Genomic DNA, 18,826 nt, shown 5'->3' on the forward strand with positions numbered 1-18,826 from the left:
CAAAGAAACTCAACTAAAAGTAACTTAGTACTGAATTATCCCCGTTCCGGGCGAGTGATGTGGTCTTGACCCAAGTAGGTATACTCATGAGGGACGTTTATAGTGACTCCGGTATGTGATAGCGTTATCTGACCTTGCCAGTGGCGCGGTCAATGACTAGTACGATGAGAAGGTCGCAATAGTTACCTCTATGGTCCGGACCGATGAAGAGTTGTGATATGATGTAGTAGAAGATGTACTCGTATGACGTACAAGTGGTTGCTAATCCCCGTTTCCTATGAACTTGCTTGATATAGACGCGGGCCAGGTGATGACGCGGTGCGCAACAGAGTGATGCCGTGGTTCCGAGGGGCGATGTTCACTTCATTTTTGAGGTAGTAGTGGTGGTCGTCGCAAGAGGTATGGGCAGTGTGCTGTAGTGATCATCGATTCATCGTAGAGGAGGTTGTGAGGGACACGATCTAGCATACGCCTCAAAAAGGAGGGACACGAGGGACGTAGTCTGGCATCGGGGCCGTTAGATTGGTCGGCCTGGCTCCCAGGCAACGGTGCCAATGAGCGATACGCTAGGTGACCAGACGGATCATTCGGCGAGGGGGCGTTCGGCACGGTACACTAGGCAGCAGGCGAACGAATCTGTTGATGAGGGTTTGGCGACCGGCGATGACACAACAAGCTAGGCAACACGAGCAGTTGCAGGTGTGTAAGAAAACGTAGCAAAGAAGCAAGTTAGCACACACGTGTGCTAGGCATCATTGAGCAGCTACTTTGCCATACACGTACTAGATGGCTTAGCTAGTGCCTGATGGATGGATGTGGATGGATGCATGCATGGCGGGTGAGGGTGCTGATTGTGACTCCTAGCAACGCGCGCATCACGCGGAGCAGTTCTGGCCGTTCTGTGAGGGAGGGTGCGCTCGAATCAACGAACCAGCGCAACGGCGCTCGGTAGCCGGGTCCTAGTTTAATTTACTGGTCAACAACACGATTGATTGCTCTTTTGACCACAATACAATTAAAGTTGTTCATGTACACGAGCATACACTCATTTCTATGAAGGCATGTACGTACATTCTACCCTTATAAGCACCTCTGAGAGACTGAACCAACATGGCATTTTGAGATTGATGAAGTGAGACGCCTCATAGTCGACACAAAAGTATCCTCTCACTAAACGAACATTGCCGAAAAGATTAAAATAATTTCGAAAAATACAAGCACCGATGCCTAAGTCTGAGACTTTAAACTGTGATGAGCTGACTATGCAATCACACCTCAATTGGAAAACCAACAAGCTGCCGTGGTGACTGTAAGCGAAGCACACGACTGCCTGTCCTTTCCCCAATAATGCGCGGCATCGCCTCCGCCGGAACGCTCCGCCCCGGGCCATCCGCAGCTGTCCGATCAAAATCCAACGCGGGAGACCGCCCCACCCTCCACCGACGACCCCTCATCCACCTCCGGCGATCGCCGGAACCCTCTCTGCCGTCCATCCGCCGCAGCCGCCGCCTCATGCCTCCTCTTACCGCGGCCTCCCGGGCCACCAGCAGCGGCGGCGACGCCTTCAGCGAGTTGGCCTCTGCCGCCGACTTCGCCGGCATCGCCTCTCCCGACGGCCTCATCTCCGTCATCGGCTTCGGCTCCCTTCTTTCCGGTTAGTTCCACCGCGCTCCCCGTCAGTAATAAACTCCGAGTCCAAACCATAGGCTCTAAGTTTCGAGGTCCCTGACGCCAGAGCGGAGCGCGAGGAGCACGTTCCCGGAGCTGGAGGGGTTCCGTGTGGCGGCGCTGCGAGGGTTCCGGCGCGTCTTCGCCCACGCCGCCCCCATCTTCTTCGAGCGCGGCATCGCCATTGAGGCCACTAAGGCAAGCATACTGTATGCATATCTTTATGATGCCCTTGTGGCCTTGTCAGTACTCGTGCTTCATCTTTGTGTACGCATAGTCCGTCTGGTTGCATTTCCTGTATAGTTCTGTTTGTGGCGTAGTGGTGTGTGACTCTACAAGGTGTGTAGTATTTCCAATTTTCCATAGGGACATGGATGGATTGCTCGGAGCTGTCATATGCAATTCTGCCTGAATGTTGTGATGTTTGGAATTCCTGGATGACCAAATAGTCAGGGTGATAGGGAATTGAGCTTCTCTGTGGTGTTCATTTTTCTGACATTCTTATAGGACACATTACATATTTCACCTCTTTCATAGCTGCGCTTGACTGTTGATTTTTGCTATGTTGAAAGATACAGAGGGAAAAGAGAAGTTCTCATTGTGGAGTTAGGGCATCTATCCAATCAAATAACCGCCACTGATATGAGCTAGATGCAATTTTGGAGATGACCGTATCACTTTTCTTTTTACAAACTTCTGAAAAAGATATTTTTTGCTTATCTTTAATATTGACTAATGCATGAAACTCGTTTTATATATAATTATTTACCTTTTATATTGACTAACATGTGATTTTTTTATATTGCTTAATGTTTCTCTTTTATATTCGTGGGATCAATTGACCATGTGAACGCAAACTACTTTTGATCCATTTGTGGAGTCCAAAAGGATGAAACCATCTCGCACTGAACAAAACTGAGGCATGGAAATATGTTTACGAATGTATAAGATAATTATTGTATTACTCTATTGCAAGCAGAAGAGGACTTTTGTTACTGCTTAAGCAGATTTTCTGAAGCATGGATACTCGTCTTTGCTGTCTATGGTAATAGAAGAAAGGAAAGTGTGGTGCTTTATTGAGAGATCAAAATTATTGATTTTAGATTTGTATGTTTGAGGATGTAGAGTTTAGTGTGTACTTCTGCCAGGAACTGCCATTTTTATTTGGGTTTCCATAAAGTTTTGATTTTCATTGAAGTATTGGGATGACTTGTAGGAGTTCTCAAGCTTAAGCGTGGAGCATTGTGAGGGAGAAATGATAGTTGTCACTGTGTTTGAAATCAAGGAGGAGGAGGTACTGTGCTGCACTTTATGATAGTGTGCAACTTTTTGTTCATGTGCAATCCAGTGAAGTTCTTTTTAGGTTTTAGTGAAGTACTGAATTGGGATATTCGCAGGTGCCAGCCTTCATCGAGAGGGAACTCGAGTTCAGATTTCTTGCTGTGAGTGAGCAGTTAATTCACTGCATGCTAACCAATTTTGTTAGGTTTTCAGTTTCTTCGTCTCAAGCCTGGCTTTTGGTGGAGTTTAGATTGTCCAGTGTCCAGTCCTGGCTTTTAATTTAGGTTAACTCTTTTGTTTATGTATATATGTGTTGTCAGGTGGTCCCTGAAGGACTGGATGGAGTGCCTTTTCCAAATCCAGCTGTAAGGGCCTGTATTTTGGGACTGAATTTCTAGCTTAATTTTTTGTTTGATCTGCCTGCAATGCAGTTATTATTCATCTTCATGGAATTTATTGGTTCAGGTTGTCTGTGCACGCTATAGCGATGAAGAGTATTTCCAAGTGAGATGCAAAGGTTGAATCTATATGACACTCAAATTTCTTTCAGTCCTGCATTTCACTTTAATGACTTTTCTACTGACTTTGTAATGTTATTGACATTGGGTTATCAGCATATCAGTTGTCCGTTTGACTGTTGATAAGATATGGTAGGATTTTTTTTCCATTACGATCCAAAAAAAGGATTGGGTTCCACTATCAAAATATAACAAAATGAAAACAAAACAAAAGCATCCAGTAAATTTGTGTCCACACTGAAATGAAAGGGCCTAGCGACAGAATTCGCAGGTCGCTGCCGCGTCTAAGCTAACAGCAGCAAGAACTGCTAAGAAAACGATGGTGTATATTACAGAGATTGAAAGCCAACTACCCCAGCACACAACTTGATTGTCAGGGGTGCCAGATCATCAGGAGAAGTCAGATCATCAGCGTATCCACTGAAACCTCAGCCTTTTCTTTTTGTCTTCCTCCATAGCTATGTTCCCATTTCCATCGTCTTCTTCAGCTTCCTCATGTCCATCATCTTCCAGGCGCAGATTTTGCCTTCTTCCTTCGCCATGTCCATCATCATGGGCCGTCAGTGCCTCACATTGCAGTGCATTCGCTCCTTCCTCCAGCATCACACGAACTTCATCAGATTATAGGCCTGCCCAGTAATGCATAAACGAGCATGCATAGCACACAAATTCAGCAGGCTATCGGACCAGTTTAAATTCAAAACAAATTATGTTGCAAAGTCTCCACATCACCAGCAAAAGCGCCGCCAAGCCCGCAATTTGTAAGTTTCGACTTCTAGGTAAGAAAGCTGGAATCCACCAGAAATACTGGGAGAAACAACCAGGTCTATCTACAGCTCCTATACATTTGGCTACCATGCTCCAGACATGCTTAGGCCCCGCTTGGCATCGGTGTAAATATTATACAGCTGTATTAGTTTACATGCGTATATTACTGGGCCACTGGTGTTTTCCAGCCGAAAAAAAAACGACGAGTCGTGGCCTGTATCATAAACCGACTGAATAAGAGCGTGAAAAGGGATACAGGTGTAAATATTACAGGCCCAATCCGACGAACCAAGCGAACCCACCTGACTTTTTCTTACCCGGCAACGTTTTACGGGGGATTTAGAAAGGAAACAATATCCAAGCGGGGTCTTACATTTTGAGACAGAGGTAATATTTCTTTTTCCATTATTTGGTAGAAAGACTATTTTCTTGGTGACTTGGCATCCCTTTTTATATTCATCTGATACATTGCAGTGGTGATCTAGACTTCTCTTTTAGGTTTTTGTGTCCAGCATCCTGTTTTCCTTTTTGAAGCTACTCCCGCTGTTCCTAAATATAAGACGTTTACTTCTTATACTTTAGGAACAGAGGGAGTATTTAATAATATTTGATAAAACTTTCTGAGAAGAATTGTTGCATGTTTGTGTTAATTTATAACAACATATGACTTTTAACTATGTTATTCTTTGAGGTATTTTAGCATATTTATCTGCCTCTGTTATCGTAATTGTTACTATTGACCAGCCAGGGTAAAATTACATAAATCGCCATGGTGATACCTGAATAAAAATACAATGAGATATCAACAATTGTTTACTAGGCATAGTAATAGTTTGCTCATGTATAATATAAAGTTATTTTAAAACTGGGTCACACATATACTTTGAATCGCAGGATCAAGTTCCACTGAAAAGAAATCAGGATTCTAAGGAATCGTAGGATGACAAAGGCATCTGAGTAGAATTAGCATAGACATGTTTGACAATGAGCAAAGCTTTAAGCATGGTATTTCTTTTACCCTTTTACGGCAAAGTGATGCCTTCTTATGCAGATACAAGGCTATTTACTTTTGGATAATTGCACAAGACAGCCCAGAATTGTAATCTCATTCCTAATTCCATAACACACTAAAATGTTAACGAATTCTTTCTGCAGGAAGCAAAGAGATATATAATCAGCACTATGGACGGTACAACATTGATAAAATATGGAGGGATGATATCTTACCCTGTCGTCTATATCTCAGGCACTGGTATGTATTTACTCTTCAGTCATCTTATGCTGTACTATCCACATAGTTGCATTTTTTATTCCGTTCCTCAGTAAACCTGTTATAAACATCAGCAATGGCATCTTCTGCAAATTAAAATCACTGTACACCTTTGAGACTCCACCGAGGCACCGATTATTATAGGATATATTTGTTCTCCTGGTACATCTCATCAGTGACGTCTCAAAGCAAGGGGCATTCAGCAAGCAAGATGATATCATTGCTTTGTGACATCTGAAAGCAAGATGCATCATGAAGCAAAAAATAACTAAATAAGTTATTGCTCTGAACATTCTAGTTCCTTGTACCAACGCGTTTCTATCTAACTGTCTCTGTCATCGGCACTCCATCATTAGGTGGGGGTGTAGATAGAGCCCGATCCTTCTGATATTGCGAGCACCTCACACGGGTCTGATTGCCTTGCAGTGTTCTTGCTGCCAAGAATCTGGGAGAACCAGCATATAGCAACTTCTTAGACCACACCTATCTGGGTGACCGGAGAACCACAATAAGGGAATACTTGGCCACGACCGGAGCTGGCATCATGGAAGAGGAGCCACCGGAGACGCTAAGAAGCCGCTACGGCGGCTAACCCGACGATGACTCTCACGGCCACATCCACCACAGATTGAAATTCTCACTTGTGTGACTGCTTCCTACCAAATCGGCAGTCGATATGAACAGGGATGCACCAAATAATGCATGATGCTTCAGTGCAGAATATCTACGATTGCGATTGTTTTGGGCGCAAATTATCGGCGCCAAACGCGGTGATGTATGACCCTGTTGTGATTGATGTACACTGATAATAAGGCAATGATCGTGACTATTTCCCGTCATAACGAAGACGGAGCCATACACAGAGAATGAGGACAAAAATGCATCTGCCCCCCTTGCCGCTGGCTGCTGTTGATTCTCGTGCAGTTTGGGGAGATTTTCCGGTCATCCACCGGCAGCAGTTCGCCCACCGTCCCGATCGCCAGCCCAACTGCCGCACGCTCTGATTTGCTGTGATCTGCCATTTTGGTCTCTGACCTCGACGTCTGCACTCACTCTACCAAGAAAAGGACGGACGTCTTTCTCTTCCTTCCTTGGTCTTCACGGCAATGCAGGGACGAAGCTGTCCGTCTACGATGGCGGCGAGTGGTGGAGGAAGAGGCAGATCGCCGAGCAGTCGTCGACGGCGTAGCCCCGCCGCTTGCGCCTCCAAGCACGGACGGCGCACTGGACGAGGTGATTCGCCGCCTTCTCCCTGTCCGGCGTGGCAGCCACGATCTGCACCGCCTCTTCGTTGGAGACCACGTCCCAGACCTGCCGCCATTTTACGACGACCGTCAGATGATGCAGTAGGATTGTGCCAACAGCAAAGACATAAAAAGGTGGTTGGCTGCTTACCCCGTCGGTGGCCAGGATGACGAACTGGTCCCGGGCGGCGATCCTCCTCTGCGTCACCTCCGGCGCCGAGATGACGCCGTAGTCCTTGACGCAGTAGTCGCCGAACGCGCGCGACATGGCCAGCCCCGGCGCCTCCCGGTGGGGCAGCCATACCCGGTGCACGCCGGGCTCGTCGTCGTGGCAGTGCACGCGGCCCTTGCACTGCACGATGCGCGCCTTCTCCTCTGCATAATCAGATTTGACCGAGCGTGAGCAACGGCCGTCTCAAGAATCCTGAGCACGTCTGTCGCAGCGTACTTACGAGGCAGGTTGGGTTTGAAGTCCACGGTGAGCTGGACGGCGGCGATGCTGCCGTCGTCCGACATGGTCCCCAGGACAGCTCGGGAGTCGCCGACGTTCGCGATCACCATCGTGTCACCCTTCTTGACGATCGACAACGCCGTTGAGCCACTGTTGACAGCGTCGAGACGGCGGCTGCGGCGGAGCTCGTCGTCGACGGCAGCGGCGGCGGCAAGGTAGGACTGCTTCCAGAGGTCGAAGTGGGAGTCGCAGAGCTTCTTCTCGCCGTCGATGAGCGACGCCAGCGCGACGGCCTCCTGCCAGCGGCACAGCAGCGATGGCGGCAGCGAGTCCCGGACGGCCTTGGAGACGTAGTGGCCCCACTGGCCGTGGCCGTCGAAGATGCCGCAGAAGATGGTGTCATCCTGGCATCCGAACCCCTGAAGAGAAGGAGAAAACCACAGAACAAGTAGTATACTTTTAGCTTGGTATACATTTCGGGTTGGCTATTTTGAACTTGGAACATGCATGAAAATACTACTAGGAATTAAAGATGTACGCAGCGAAATTCAAGTAAAATTCATTTTAGGCCTCGTTTGTGCTAGAATTCTTGATAGAGCAGTTCTTTCTGATTTTTTTTTTCCTTCAACAACGCCGTGATTTAGTGTGTTCTTTCTTGTTCTTTCTCCTATTACTGATTTGGCATTGGGTTTGGGCATATTTTAGAACTCGTTTAGGTTTGGTGTACCATTATAGTCCCTCCGTTCCTAAATACTTGTCTTTTTAGGCATTTCAACAAGTGACTACATACGGAGTAAAATGAGTGAATCTACACTCTAAAATATGTCTAGATACATCCATATGTGATATTCATTTGAAATGCCTAGAAAGACAAGTATTTAGGAACGGAGGGAGTAAATGATAACTGAAGAATTAAGTTTTCAGTGTGACACCATAGATGATAACTAACTGAACGAACCAGCATTGTTTAGCTGGTAGGAGGTCATGGCGGCCATTACCCTTTTCGTTGAGATTTTTCGTTTCTCATGCAATCTGTCTTTGTTCACGCATACCACAGGTAGTGCAATGTAGGCAATGCACCGTTTTCTGCCATCGCAGTCATACCCGCTCGCCTTGGATAAGGACCCAAGCCACATCGGATTCAGAAACCAAAAACCTAACACCTTTTTCTCTCCAACAAACCGAGACACGTATTATGCCTTTCTGGCATGGAGATACAGTAGTAGTAGTATAAAAGAGAAACGCCCAGAAGCCAAAAGCAAGCGCCATATCCAAGGACCTCGTGAACAACATGCTACAAAACCTATGTCTAGTGAAGCCACGTAGCACTACATCAGTGAAACAAAACTGCTTAATTAAGGGCCAACGTCAGTAATTTAGTAGTTAGTCAAAAAAAGAGTCAGTAATTTAGTAGCAGTAGTAGTATACTAAGAGACTACCTCATTGCTCGGTTAGGCATTTTGCTCGATAGATTGTTATAGTCTGTCTCCCGCAAAAGAAAAAAGATTGTTAGTCTCGTTTACTGAATCAGTTTTGACTCATTTTTCTAAGAAACATCTTTATTTCTGTATATAATTTTCACTTGTGGATAACAAAACAATTCAACATAATATTTTGTGGCACAACGACATACTGAGTCTAAGTTGCCTTGAAGACTTCTTGTCGCGGCAACAACAAAACTGTACTGAAGAGTACAAAACGAACTAAAACACCTCACAGAAACAAAGAAAAAAACAATCAGAAAATTGATTAGGCAAACGGACAGGGAGAGAAGCCCATATCTTAGGCAGACAGGTACATGAAGCTGTTTGATTATTCAGTGGTCAGAAACTCTTCTAGACTTTTTCTGCAGGCTACAGCAATGAGGGGACAGGGCCAACCAACCATGGCACCATGCACAATATCTTTTTCTTCATAACTACTACTCCCTCTGTAAACAAATGTAAGAGCGTTTAGATCACTAAAATAGTAATCTAAACACTCTTATATTAGTTTACGGTTCCTAATGAGAATATTAGGATATCCGAGAGAGTTGTCTCGTCGCTAATTCGCTCCTATAATAAAGTCACCAATGATTGGCACGAGACGTGGAACAGAGCATCAACATGTAGCGATGGATGGATGGAACTCACCTCCCAGACGACGGAGCAGTCCTGGTTGGTGCCTTTCTCGCCGCGGCGGGACCACACGGCGGCGAAGGTCCCGGAGCCCTCGCCCCGCAGCGTCCCCGACGTCCGCAGCACCGTCCCCTGCTCCTCCTCCTTCCGCTCCTTTCCCAGAGCCATGGATCGGGCCAGCCTCTGAAGCAGCGACGACAGCTGCCACATTCTCGCTAGACCAAGAGAAGAGTTTTTGTCTCCCCCCTTGCTCTCTTAGTTTGTGGGTGACCGACAGCACTGTTGGTGGTGTGCACGGGCGAGGACAGAGCACTGACCGGCCATGGCGATGGGTGGAGTGGATAGGGAGCTCGCTCGGGCGGTTTCTTTAGCTTAGGAGATGTGCTGATCGACTGATCGTTTCTCCTGGATCTTTCTTGTGTGTGTGAGGGCGCTCGACTTCGGATTGAAGAGACGAGCTTGGACTGGAGATATGGATAGCCAGATAGGCCCAGTCGACCTGGCTAACTTGGCCAAGGAAGAAAGGCGGGAAGCAAGCAAGCGTTGGGGAGAAGCGTGGGTCGAGTTATGGCGTCAAGTGAAAGCTCGGGAGGGAGCTTTTTAAAGAAGAGAAGAGAAGAGAAGAAGAGAGGGAAGATCGAAGGGGTGGGATGAAGAGCGCGGGAGTGCAGTAGAAGCTACAGACAGCATGCAGACCGAGGCAGCAGCACGAAGATGCCTCCTTTGCCCAAGGAAGAAGGAAAGGAGATAGGACGACGGGACGGGTATATGTCCTCGGAGACTGACCCGGCGTATTCCATTCCATTCCGTCAACAACTTTTAGGTCTTCCTTTTTTTTCGCGGGGGAACTTTTAGGTCTTCCGATCGAAAAAATAACTTTTTTGAAGTTGCGTTTTGTCCCGTCCCGTTCTAAAATGTGCGACGATGCAGGGGCATGATCGGCGACGGCGTGCGTGAGGCCAATAGAATGGATGGTGTTGGGGACATAACTACTGGCGTAACCCGTTCAGGAGGGGCGATTCATCATATGAAGCCCAATATCAAGCTTGAAGATGGCGGTTTAGTAAAGGGCCTAAAGCCCATAGGCGACTTAAAGCCTGTAGTGATAAACCGCCGTAATGGCATGACTTGTATTATAAGGCAAGAATAGTTAAGAGACCGAGCCGGACACTGTTTATGAGCCGGCCGGGACTTTGAGAACCGCTGGGCGTTAACCTCTGTATATAAAGGGACGACCCAGCGGCGGTTCAGGATGGATAACATCAAATCGATAGCCAGGCATAGCGGATTCGATCTCTGGTCATCGAAACCCTAGTAATTCCACCTCAACTGGAGTAGGCTTTTACCTTCACCGTAAGGGGCCGAACCAGTATAACCCTCGTGTCCTTTGTCCCGCTTTAACCCCTTTAAGCTTCCTAGTTGCGATGGCTCCACGACTAAGTCCTTTCACGAGGACATCTGCCGTGACTATTCCACGACAGTTGGCGCCCACCGTGGGGCCAGCGCACGGTGGATTTGAGTTCTTGAAGGGCAGCTTTGAAGGGCTCAAGGGATACGCTGTGGGCCGGATGACCAAGAGTCGTCGCGGCAAGCTCTACATCGACGACGCAGGCTGGGGCCCCGACGCCGGCTCAATCGAGTACGGGTACCGGGTCCCCTTCGGCGAAATCCACATTTTCATTGGCAAGATCGGCGAGCCGGGCCCTGAGCCGGACATCTGCACCGACCTCATTGAGACGGCTCAGCGTGCGAGACCCGCCCGGACTCTGCCTGCCTTGAAGCGTGCTTTCGTGGGATGCATCCACGGAGGACTCTCTGAAGGATCTAGATCTGGCGATGAGACGACTATCTGCTCTGATGGTGAATCGTCCACAGGTGAGACGGACTCGTTGTATCAACTTCAAGACGGCAGGCTCGGGGGTTGTTCCGATGACGACAGTATTCCGGACCCTTTTGAGCCGCCAAGCTGGGTTGGAATCTTCATGGCCCGCACGCAACCTGTTCAAAACTCCGCCGCTGGGGCAGGAGGCCCTGTGCACTCGCCGGCTCAGGTGCTGATGGATCTCACGGATAAGATGACTGCCCTGTTAACCGCCACGGTTGTCCCAGCGGATCAAGCTCAACATGATGCAGAAGTGGCACAGTTAAAGCTGGATATAGCGCAGGCCAAGGAAGATCTGGCAGTGCAAGGAATCAGGATGGCTGCAGAACGGGCGGCTCTGGACGCCCAGACTCAGCTGATTCAGGCGCAGTCTTTCCGGCTCACAATGGATCAGAATGCATCCAATGAGGTCATGAGAAAGAGGCATCAAAAGGCTCAATCTCGGCTCCCTCCGGTTTATGATCCTCGAAACCTCTTCAACACGCCTGGTGCAGGGCCTAGTAACCTGCCAGAAATCACGGCACCCGGGGTTGGAACGCTGGTTCAGCCGCAAGTGATGGGGCCTCCCCGTGTGAATACTGCCCCACCTCGATACGTACCAATACCACCGGGTCATTATTCTAATCCATTGGAAAACATGATCGCTGCAGCGGCACGACTGACGGCTCTCCCGGTCGAGGGCGATTCTCCAACGGCGGTCGAAACCCCCAGGGTCAGAGAACTTCTTCAGACGGCTTTGGCACAACATGAGGCATATTCATATAGCCGGGACAGGATTCATTCAACCCCTCGTCCAAACCGGAGCCCAAGTTATAGCAGACACATGGTTTCAGCGGCCGGCTGAAGCAACGTCCGGTGCCGTGACTTGCCAGGTGGGCATGGCCCGGCGCATAATGGAGTCTTTAACGCGGTAGATCAAGACAGAGCACGTCAAGAGGCTGAGCAGGCGGCTCAGCTGACAGCTTACCAGCCTTTTCCGGTTTACCCAACGGCTTCTATCGAGGCAGGCGTAGCTACGAGGACCGGAGGTGTCCCTTGTCTGGTGCCGGCTCTCCGTAACGAACGTCTGCCCAAAGATTTCAAAGGACCTAGGAAGGTACCTAATTACACGGCTGATTTACAGTCTGGATGTAACACCCACGATGCGGCTATATCTCCCACGTGTCGAGGCACGACTTAGAGGCATAACCGCATTGTGGTTTTGTCGCAAGAAGGGTCATCTTCACACAATCCCATGTAATGAACAAGAATGGGATAAAGAGTTGGCTTACAATCGCCACTTCACACAATACATAAATAATATTCATACATCATCCAAAATCCACACATAGATCGACTACGGTCAAATCCAAATGAAAATAAGATAACCCCATATGCTGGATCCCCGATCGTCCCAACTGGGCTCCACTACTGATCATCAGGAAAAGACAAATAGTAACGACCACGTTCCTCATCGAACTCCCACTTGAGGTCGATTCCATCATCTGCACTAGCATCGTCGGCACCTGCAACTGTTTTGGTTGAATCTGTGAGTCACGGGGATTCAGCAATCTCACACCCGCGAGATCAAGACTATTTAAGCTAATAGGAAAGGATGGTGTAATGAGGTGGAGCTGCAGCAGGCACTAAGCATATATGGTGGCTAACATACGCAAATGAGAGCGAGAAGAGAAGCAACGGAACGGTCGTCATCTGGGAATGACCAAGAAGTGATCCTGAACTCCTACTTACGTCATGCATAACTCAAACCGTGTTCACTTTCCGGACTCCGCCGAGAAGAGACCATCACGGCTACACACACGGTTGATGTATTTTAATTGGGTCAAGTGACAAGTTCTCTACAACCGGACATTAACAAATTCCCATCTACCTCATAACCGCGGGCACGGCTTTCGAAAGATAATACCCTGCAGGGGTGTCCCAACTTAACCCATCATAAGCTCTCACGGTCAACGAAGGATAAACCCTCTCCCGGAAAGACCCGATCAGTCTCGGAATCCCGGTTTACAAGACATTTCGACAATGGTAAAACAAGACCAGCAAAGCCGCCCGAATGTGCCGACAAATCCCGATAGGAGCTGCACATATCTCGTTCTCAGGGCACACCGGATGAACACTACGTACAACTAAAACCAATCCTCGAGTTTCCCCAAGGTGGCGCTGCAAGTGGCTCTAGTTTGGACCAGCACTCAGAGGAACACTGGCCCGGGGGTTTAAATAAAGATGACCCTCGGGCTCGCGAAAACCCGGGGGAAAAGGCTTAGGTGGCAAATGGTAAAACCAAGGTTGGGCCTTGCTGGAGGAGTTTTATTCAAGGCGAACTCTCAAGGGGGTCCCATAAATCACCCGACCGCGTAAGGAACGCAAACTCAAGGAACATAATACCGGTATGACGGAAACTAGGGCGGCAAGAGTGGAACAAAACACCAGGCATAAGGCCGAGCCTTCCATCCTTTACCAAATATATAGATGCATTAATATAATAAAAGATATTGTGATATCCCAAAATATCCATGTTCCAACATGGAACCAACTTCATCTTCACCTGCAACTAGCAACGCTATAAGAAGGGCTGAGCAAAAGCGGTAACTTAGCCAAACAACGGTTTGCTAGCAAAGGATGGTTAGAGGCTGACATGGCAATATGGGAGGCATGATATAGCAAGTGGTAGGTAGCGCAGCATGGCAATAGAACGAACAACTAGCAAAGCAAAGATAGAAGTGATTTCGAGGGTATGGTCATCTTGCCTGCAAGGTTCTCAGAGTTGTCGAAAGCTTGATCCTCGTAAGCGTACTCAACAGGTTCCTCGTTCACGAACTCGTCTCCCGGCTCTACCCAAAACAAGAACACAAGCAACGGAACCACAATCAATCACGGAAAATGCAGAAGCAACATGATGCAATACATGAATGATATGCAAGATATGATATGCGATCCATATGCGTGCTCCGGAAGGAAAATGATGAACAAGGCAGTAACTTGGCAAACCAAGCATGCCACTGGAAAGATTAGATGATTTCGGTCGAAATCGATATAAAGATCACCGGAAACAGATGCACGGTTTGCAAATGGCAAGCAAAACAAGAATGACACGAATCTGCAATTAACAGCATGATAGCACTTAGAATGCAACAAGAAACTATGCTACAACACTCCAACGTAGCAACAAAGCATATGACAGTAATCTACAGGTGATGCTTGACAAAAGATGAACACTGAGCTACGGCTAGATCACACCACAGCAGGTTCAAACAAGCATAGAAAAAGTGCAAAAGATAACAGGTTCACAGACTGAAATTACTGGACATGACTGAAACAGCATCAGGTAGCAATGTTCAGAGCACGAAATCGATATGCTACAGGAACTTAACATGGCAAACCAAGGCATGGTAGTATTCTACTAAATGCATATAACAAAAGTCCCTTGCTGACCATAAGCCAAAAAGGACCAGAAGATATGATGGCAACCATGTAAACATAGCAAATTTCGTTAACAGTTTTCAGACAGCAGAAAACAGAGCATGGCAGAAACAATAATATGAAGGCATCTTTGTGAGCTTGATGCACTCACCACAAAGCAATGCATGACAAAACAAGCATACCTGCAGCAAGATGGCATGTTAATGAAGCTATCCATGGCAAGAACAAATACATAGCATATATGAAACAACTGGAACAAGCTTGGCAAAATTGCATATCATGTTAAGAATCTATCAGAAATATTTTATAACAAAAGTAGAGCAATAATGAGTCATGCTATGGCACTCCATAATTGCAAACAAGGGCAGGAATGGATCAACTACAATAATATCTACAAAACATCCTTACTGAACATGACCAAAATAAGCATGGATCTCTCTGTAGCCACATGGATACATAGCAACAAAATAACAGCAGACAAAGACTGAGAAATCACTAAGTCCCTGAAATCAGAAACATCACGAGGCCTAGTTTGCATGCTTGTGCTAGTCACCATAGAGATCACAAAAATACATGGCATACACCTCTGTAAAGATGGCATGGCATACATCAAAACGCATGTAGAGCTCATGCGCATAAGATGCACAGATTAAATGCAACAAAAATAACAAATCCTCATGTTCTGATAAGTAACAGCAGATAACAGCAACTAGCACTCTTGCACCAGAGATTTGGGCATCAAGATGGACTCAAATGAACATGGTGCAATGGAACAAAATGAAGAGCATCACGAGGCGAACATTTCGATATATCACACACGCAAAATGGAGGAATATGCAGTGAGTTATGATGCGTTGAACAGGTGCATATACTGTCAAAATATTAGGACTTGGGGGATTTTGAGAGGGGGGATGTGACGCCCCCGATTTGACCGTACACTAATCATGCACGCAAATGTGTACGATCACGATCAGGGACTCATGGGAAGATATCACAACACAACTCTAAAACATAAATAAGTCATACAAGCATTATAATACAAGCCAGGGGCCTCGAGGGCTCGAATACAAGTGCTCGATCATAGACGAGTCAGCGGAAGCAACAATATCTGAGTACAGACATAAGTTAAACAAGTTTGCCTTAAGAAGGCTAGCACAAAAGTAGCAACGATCGAAGAGGCAAGGCCTCCTGCCTGGGACCTCCTAACTACTCCTGGTCGTCGTCAGCGGCCTGCACGTAGTAGTAGGCACCTCCAGTGTCGTAGGTGTCGTCGTCGACGGTGGCGTCTGGCTCCTGAACTCCAACATCTGATTGCGACAATCCGATATAGAAAGGGGAAAAGAGGGAGAAAAGCAACCGTGAGTACTCATCCAAAGTACTCGCAAGCAAGGAGCTACACTACATATGCATGGGTATATGTGTAAAGGGGCATATCAGTGGACTGAACTGCAGAATGCCAGAATAAGAGGGGGATAGCTAGTCCTGTCGAAGACTACGCTTCTGGACATCTCCATCTTGCAGCATGTAGAAGAGAGTAGATTGAAGTCCTCCAAGTAGCATCGCATAGCATAATCCTACCCGGCAATCCCCTCCTCGTCGCCCTGTTAGAGAGCGATCACCGGGTTGTATCTGGCACTTGGAAGGGTGTATTTTATTCAGTATCCAGTTCTAGTTGTCATAAGCTCAAGGTACAACTCCGGGTCGTCCTTTTACCGAGGGACACGGCTATTCGAATAGATAAACTTCCCTGCAGGGGTGCACCACATAACCCAACACGCTCGATCCCATTTGGCCGGACACACTTTCCTGGGTCATGCCCGGCCTCGTAAGATCAACGCGTCGCAGCCCCACCTAAGCACAACAGAGAGGTCAGCACGCCGGTCTAACCCTATGCGCGCAGGGGTCTGGGCCCATCGCCCTATGCACACCTGCACGTTGCGTACGCGGCCGGAAGCAGACCTAGCCTAGTGGCGTTCCAGTCCAATCCGGCGCGCGCCACTCAGTCGCTGACGTCAAGAAGGCTTCGGCTGATACCACGACGCCGGGATACCCATAACTACTCCCGCGTAGATGGTTAGTGCGTATAGACCAAATGGCCAGACTCAGATCAAATACCAAGATCTCGTTAAGCGTGTTAAGTATCCGCGAACGCCGACCAGGGCCAGGCCCACCTCTCACCTAGGCGGTCTCAACCTGCCCTGTCGCTCCGCCACAAAGATCCACTTGCGGGTACTCCTACGAGCCGACCCGACTTTAGTCATCACATGTGTCATGTATATAGTATAGAAGTACATGCCCGTGATCACCGCCCAGGTGATCACGGCCCGATAGTATAGCACAGCAGACGGACAAGAATGTAGGGCCACTGATGGAAATCTAGCATCCTAGACTAAGCAGTAGGATAGCAGGTAAAGGGTAACAACTGTAGCAACAATGACAGGCTATGCAACAGAATAGGATTATCGAAAGCAGTAACATGCTACACTACTCTAATGCAAGTAGTAGAGAGTAGAGTAGGCGATATCTGGTGATCAAGGGGGGGGCTTGCCTGGTTGCTCTGGCAAGTAGGAGGGGTCGTCGACTCCGTAGTCGAACTGGGCAGCAGCAGTGTCGGTCTCGTAGTCTACCGGAGAGAAGAGGGGGAAGAAACAGTAAATACAATGCAAACATAAGCATGACGATGCGTGACATGACAATGAGCGGTGCTAGGGGTGTCCTAACGCGACAGTAGGTGGTACCGGTGAAGGGGGGGAACATCCGGGAGGTATTCCCGATGTTTCGCGTTTTCGGACAGACGGACCGGAGGGGGAAAGTTGCTAGTTCGATAGGTTAGGGAGGTGTGGTGGATGAACGGACTGCGTATTCGGATTCGTCTCGTCGTTCTGAGCAACTTTCATATAGAAAACATTTTCATCCGAGTTACGGTTTAAAAGATATGAATTTTCAAAGTTTATTTGAATTTCTGGAATTATTTAATTAACAGAAAAAGGGATATGACGTCAGCATGACGTAGGAGTGACGTCAGCGGTCAACAGTCCGGGTTGACTGGTCAAACTGACAAGGGGGACCCACCTGTCATAGACAGTGGGTTAACAGAGGATTAACTAATTAGTTTTTTAGTTAATTAACTACTGGGCCCACCTGTCAGTGAGAGATTAATTAAACTAATTATTTTTATTTATAAAACATTTTCTTTTTCTTTTCTTTTTTTTTAATTTTTGCGGCGGGGCCCGCATGTCAGCGACTGGGCCTGCCCAGTCAGCAGTTGACTGGGTCAACCCAGTCAACTGGGGCCCGTGGGGGCCACTGGCAGGGACACTGGGGGTGGGGCCAGGCCAGCCACGTCGGCGGCCGGCGCCGGCGCAACTCCGGCGACCAAAACCGCGGCGGTCCCTCGCCGGAGTTGGCCGGATTCGCGCTACGGGGCTCGGGGAGGAACGGGGCTAGGCCCATTCGAAAGAGCTCGCAGCGCCGCATCCAGGGGTGGCCGGGGTTTCGCCGGACTCGGCCGGAATCGGCGCCGGCGAGCGGCGGAGGCGGCGGCGCGCACGGGTGCTCGAGGGGGACATGGCTACGGCGGGCTATCGGAAAAGCGGAGGGGCTGGGGAGCTTCTACGTGCGGTGGGGAGCGCTGTGGGCTTGAGCCCGTGACCATTTGGTCACCGGAGACACGCCGGCGGCGAGCTCCGCGGCGTGGCGTTCGGGCGCGCGCGGGGAAGAAGCTACGGAGCGCGAGCGAGCTAGCGGAGAGGGGGAGGAGGTAGAGGAGCTCACCGCGCGGCGCAAGAAAGGCCCGTGGGTGCTTAGGAGCAGCAGGTCGTCGCCGGGGAAGAAAGGGGGTCGCCGGCGTCCGAGTTTGAAGGCGAGCTCGGGGAGGCGGTTGCAGTGGCTCCGAGCCTCGAAGGAGAGGCGGAGGGGGTGTAGTCGAGGGCGGCGACGTCGTACGACACGGCGGGGTGGCGAGTGGGGCACGGTGGCCGCGTGAACGACGGGAACGGCGGCGAGCGCGTCGGGCGTGGGGAAGAGGGGAGCGGCGCGGATCCGGGGGAGGGAAGAGGAAGGCGCGGGGGCCGAGAGGGAGAGCGGTGTGAGTGGGAGAGAGGCCCGAGGGAGCGGGGCCGCTGGCGCCCTTATCCTCTCGCGGGGTTCACCGCCGGCGAGGGGGTTCGGCGGCGACGCTCCCCTGTTCCGACCCGGTCGGGGGAAC

At 48.9% G+C, this 18,826-nt stretch overlaps 2 protein-coding genes across 3 annotated transcripts; one reads left to right on the forward strand and one right to left on the reverse strand.

The window, feature by feature from the left end:
* Nucleotides 1-1,266: 1,266 nt before the first annotated feature.
* Nucleotides 1,267-6,361, forward strand: LOC123181757 (uncharacterized). Its single transcript, XM_044594091.1, has 8 exons — nt 1,267-1,654; nt 1,736-1,866; nt 2,885-2,962; nt 3,066-3,110; nt 3,270-3,314; nt 3,415-3,466; nt 5,391-5,487; nt 5,932-6,361. Exons 1-8 carry the CDS (start codon nt 1,348-1,350, stop codon nt 6,095-6,097), a joined length of 921 nt encoding a protein of 306 aa, XP_044450026.1. The 5' UTR covers nt 1,267-1,347; the 3' UTR covers nt 6,098-6,361.
* LOC123181756 (probable protein phosphatase 2C 48) lies at nt 6,282-10,112 on the reverse strand. 2 transcript variants are annotated; one of them, XM_044594088.1, is made up of 4 exons: nt 9,333-10,112; nt 7,202-7,619; nt 6,901-7,124; nt 6,282-6,816 (listed from the first exon to the last, which is right to left on the reverse strand). In XM_044594088.1, exons 1-4 carry the CDS (start codon nt 9,525-9,527, stop codon nt 6,634-6,636), a joined length of 1,020 nt encoding a protein of 339 aa, XP_044450023.1. In that variant the 5' UTR covers nt 9,528-10,112; the 3' UTR covers nt 6,282-6,633. The 2 variants fall into 2 exon arrangements, with proteins under 2 accessions (XP_044450023.1, XP_044450024.1); XM_044594089.1 differs by having other exon boundaries at nt 6,282-7,124; nt 9,333-9,568.
* Between the last annotated feature and the right edge of the window lie 8,714 nt (nt 10,113-18,826).

Source organism: Triticum aestivum, chromosome 1D, assembly GCF_018294505.1.
Source record: "Triticum aestivum cultivar Chinese Spring chromosome 1D, IWGSC CS RefSeq v2.1, whole genome shotgun sequence".
Classification (NCBI taxonomy): domain Eukaryota; kingdom Viridiplantae; phylum Streptophyta; class Magnoliopsida; order Poales; family Poaceae; genus Triticum; species Triticum aestivum.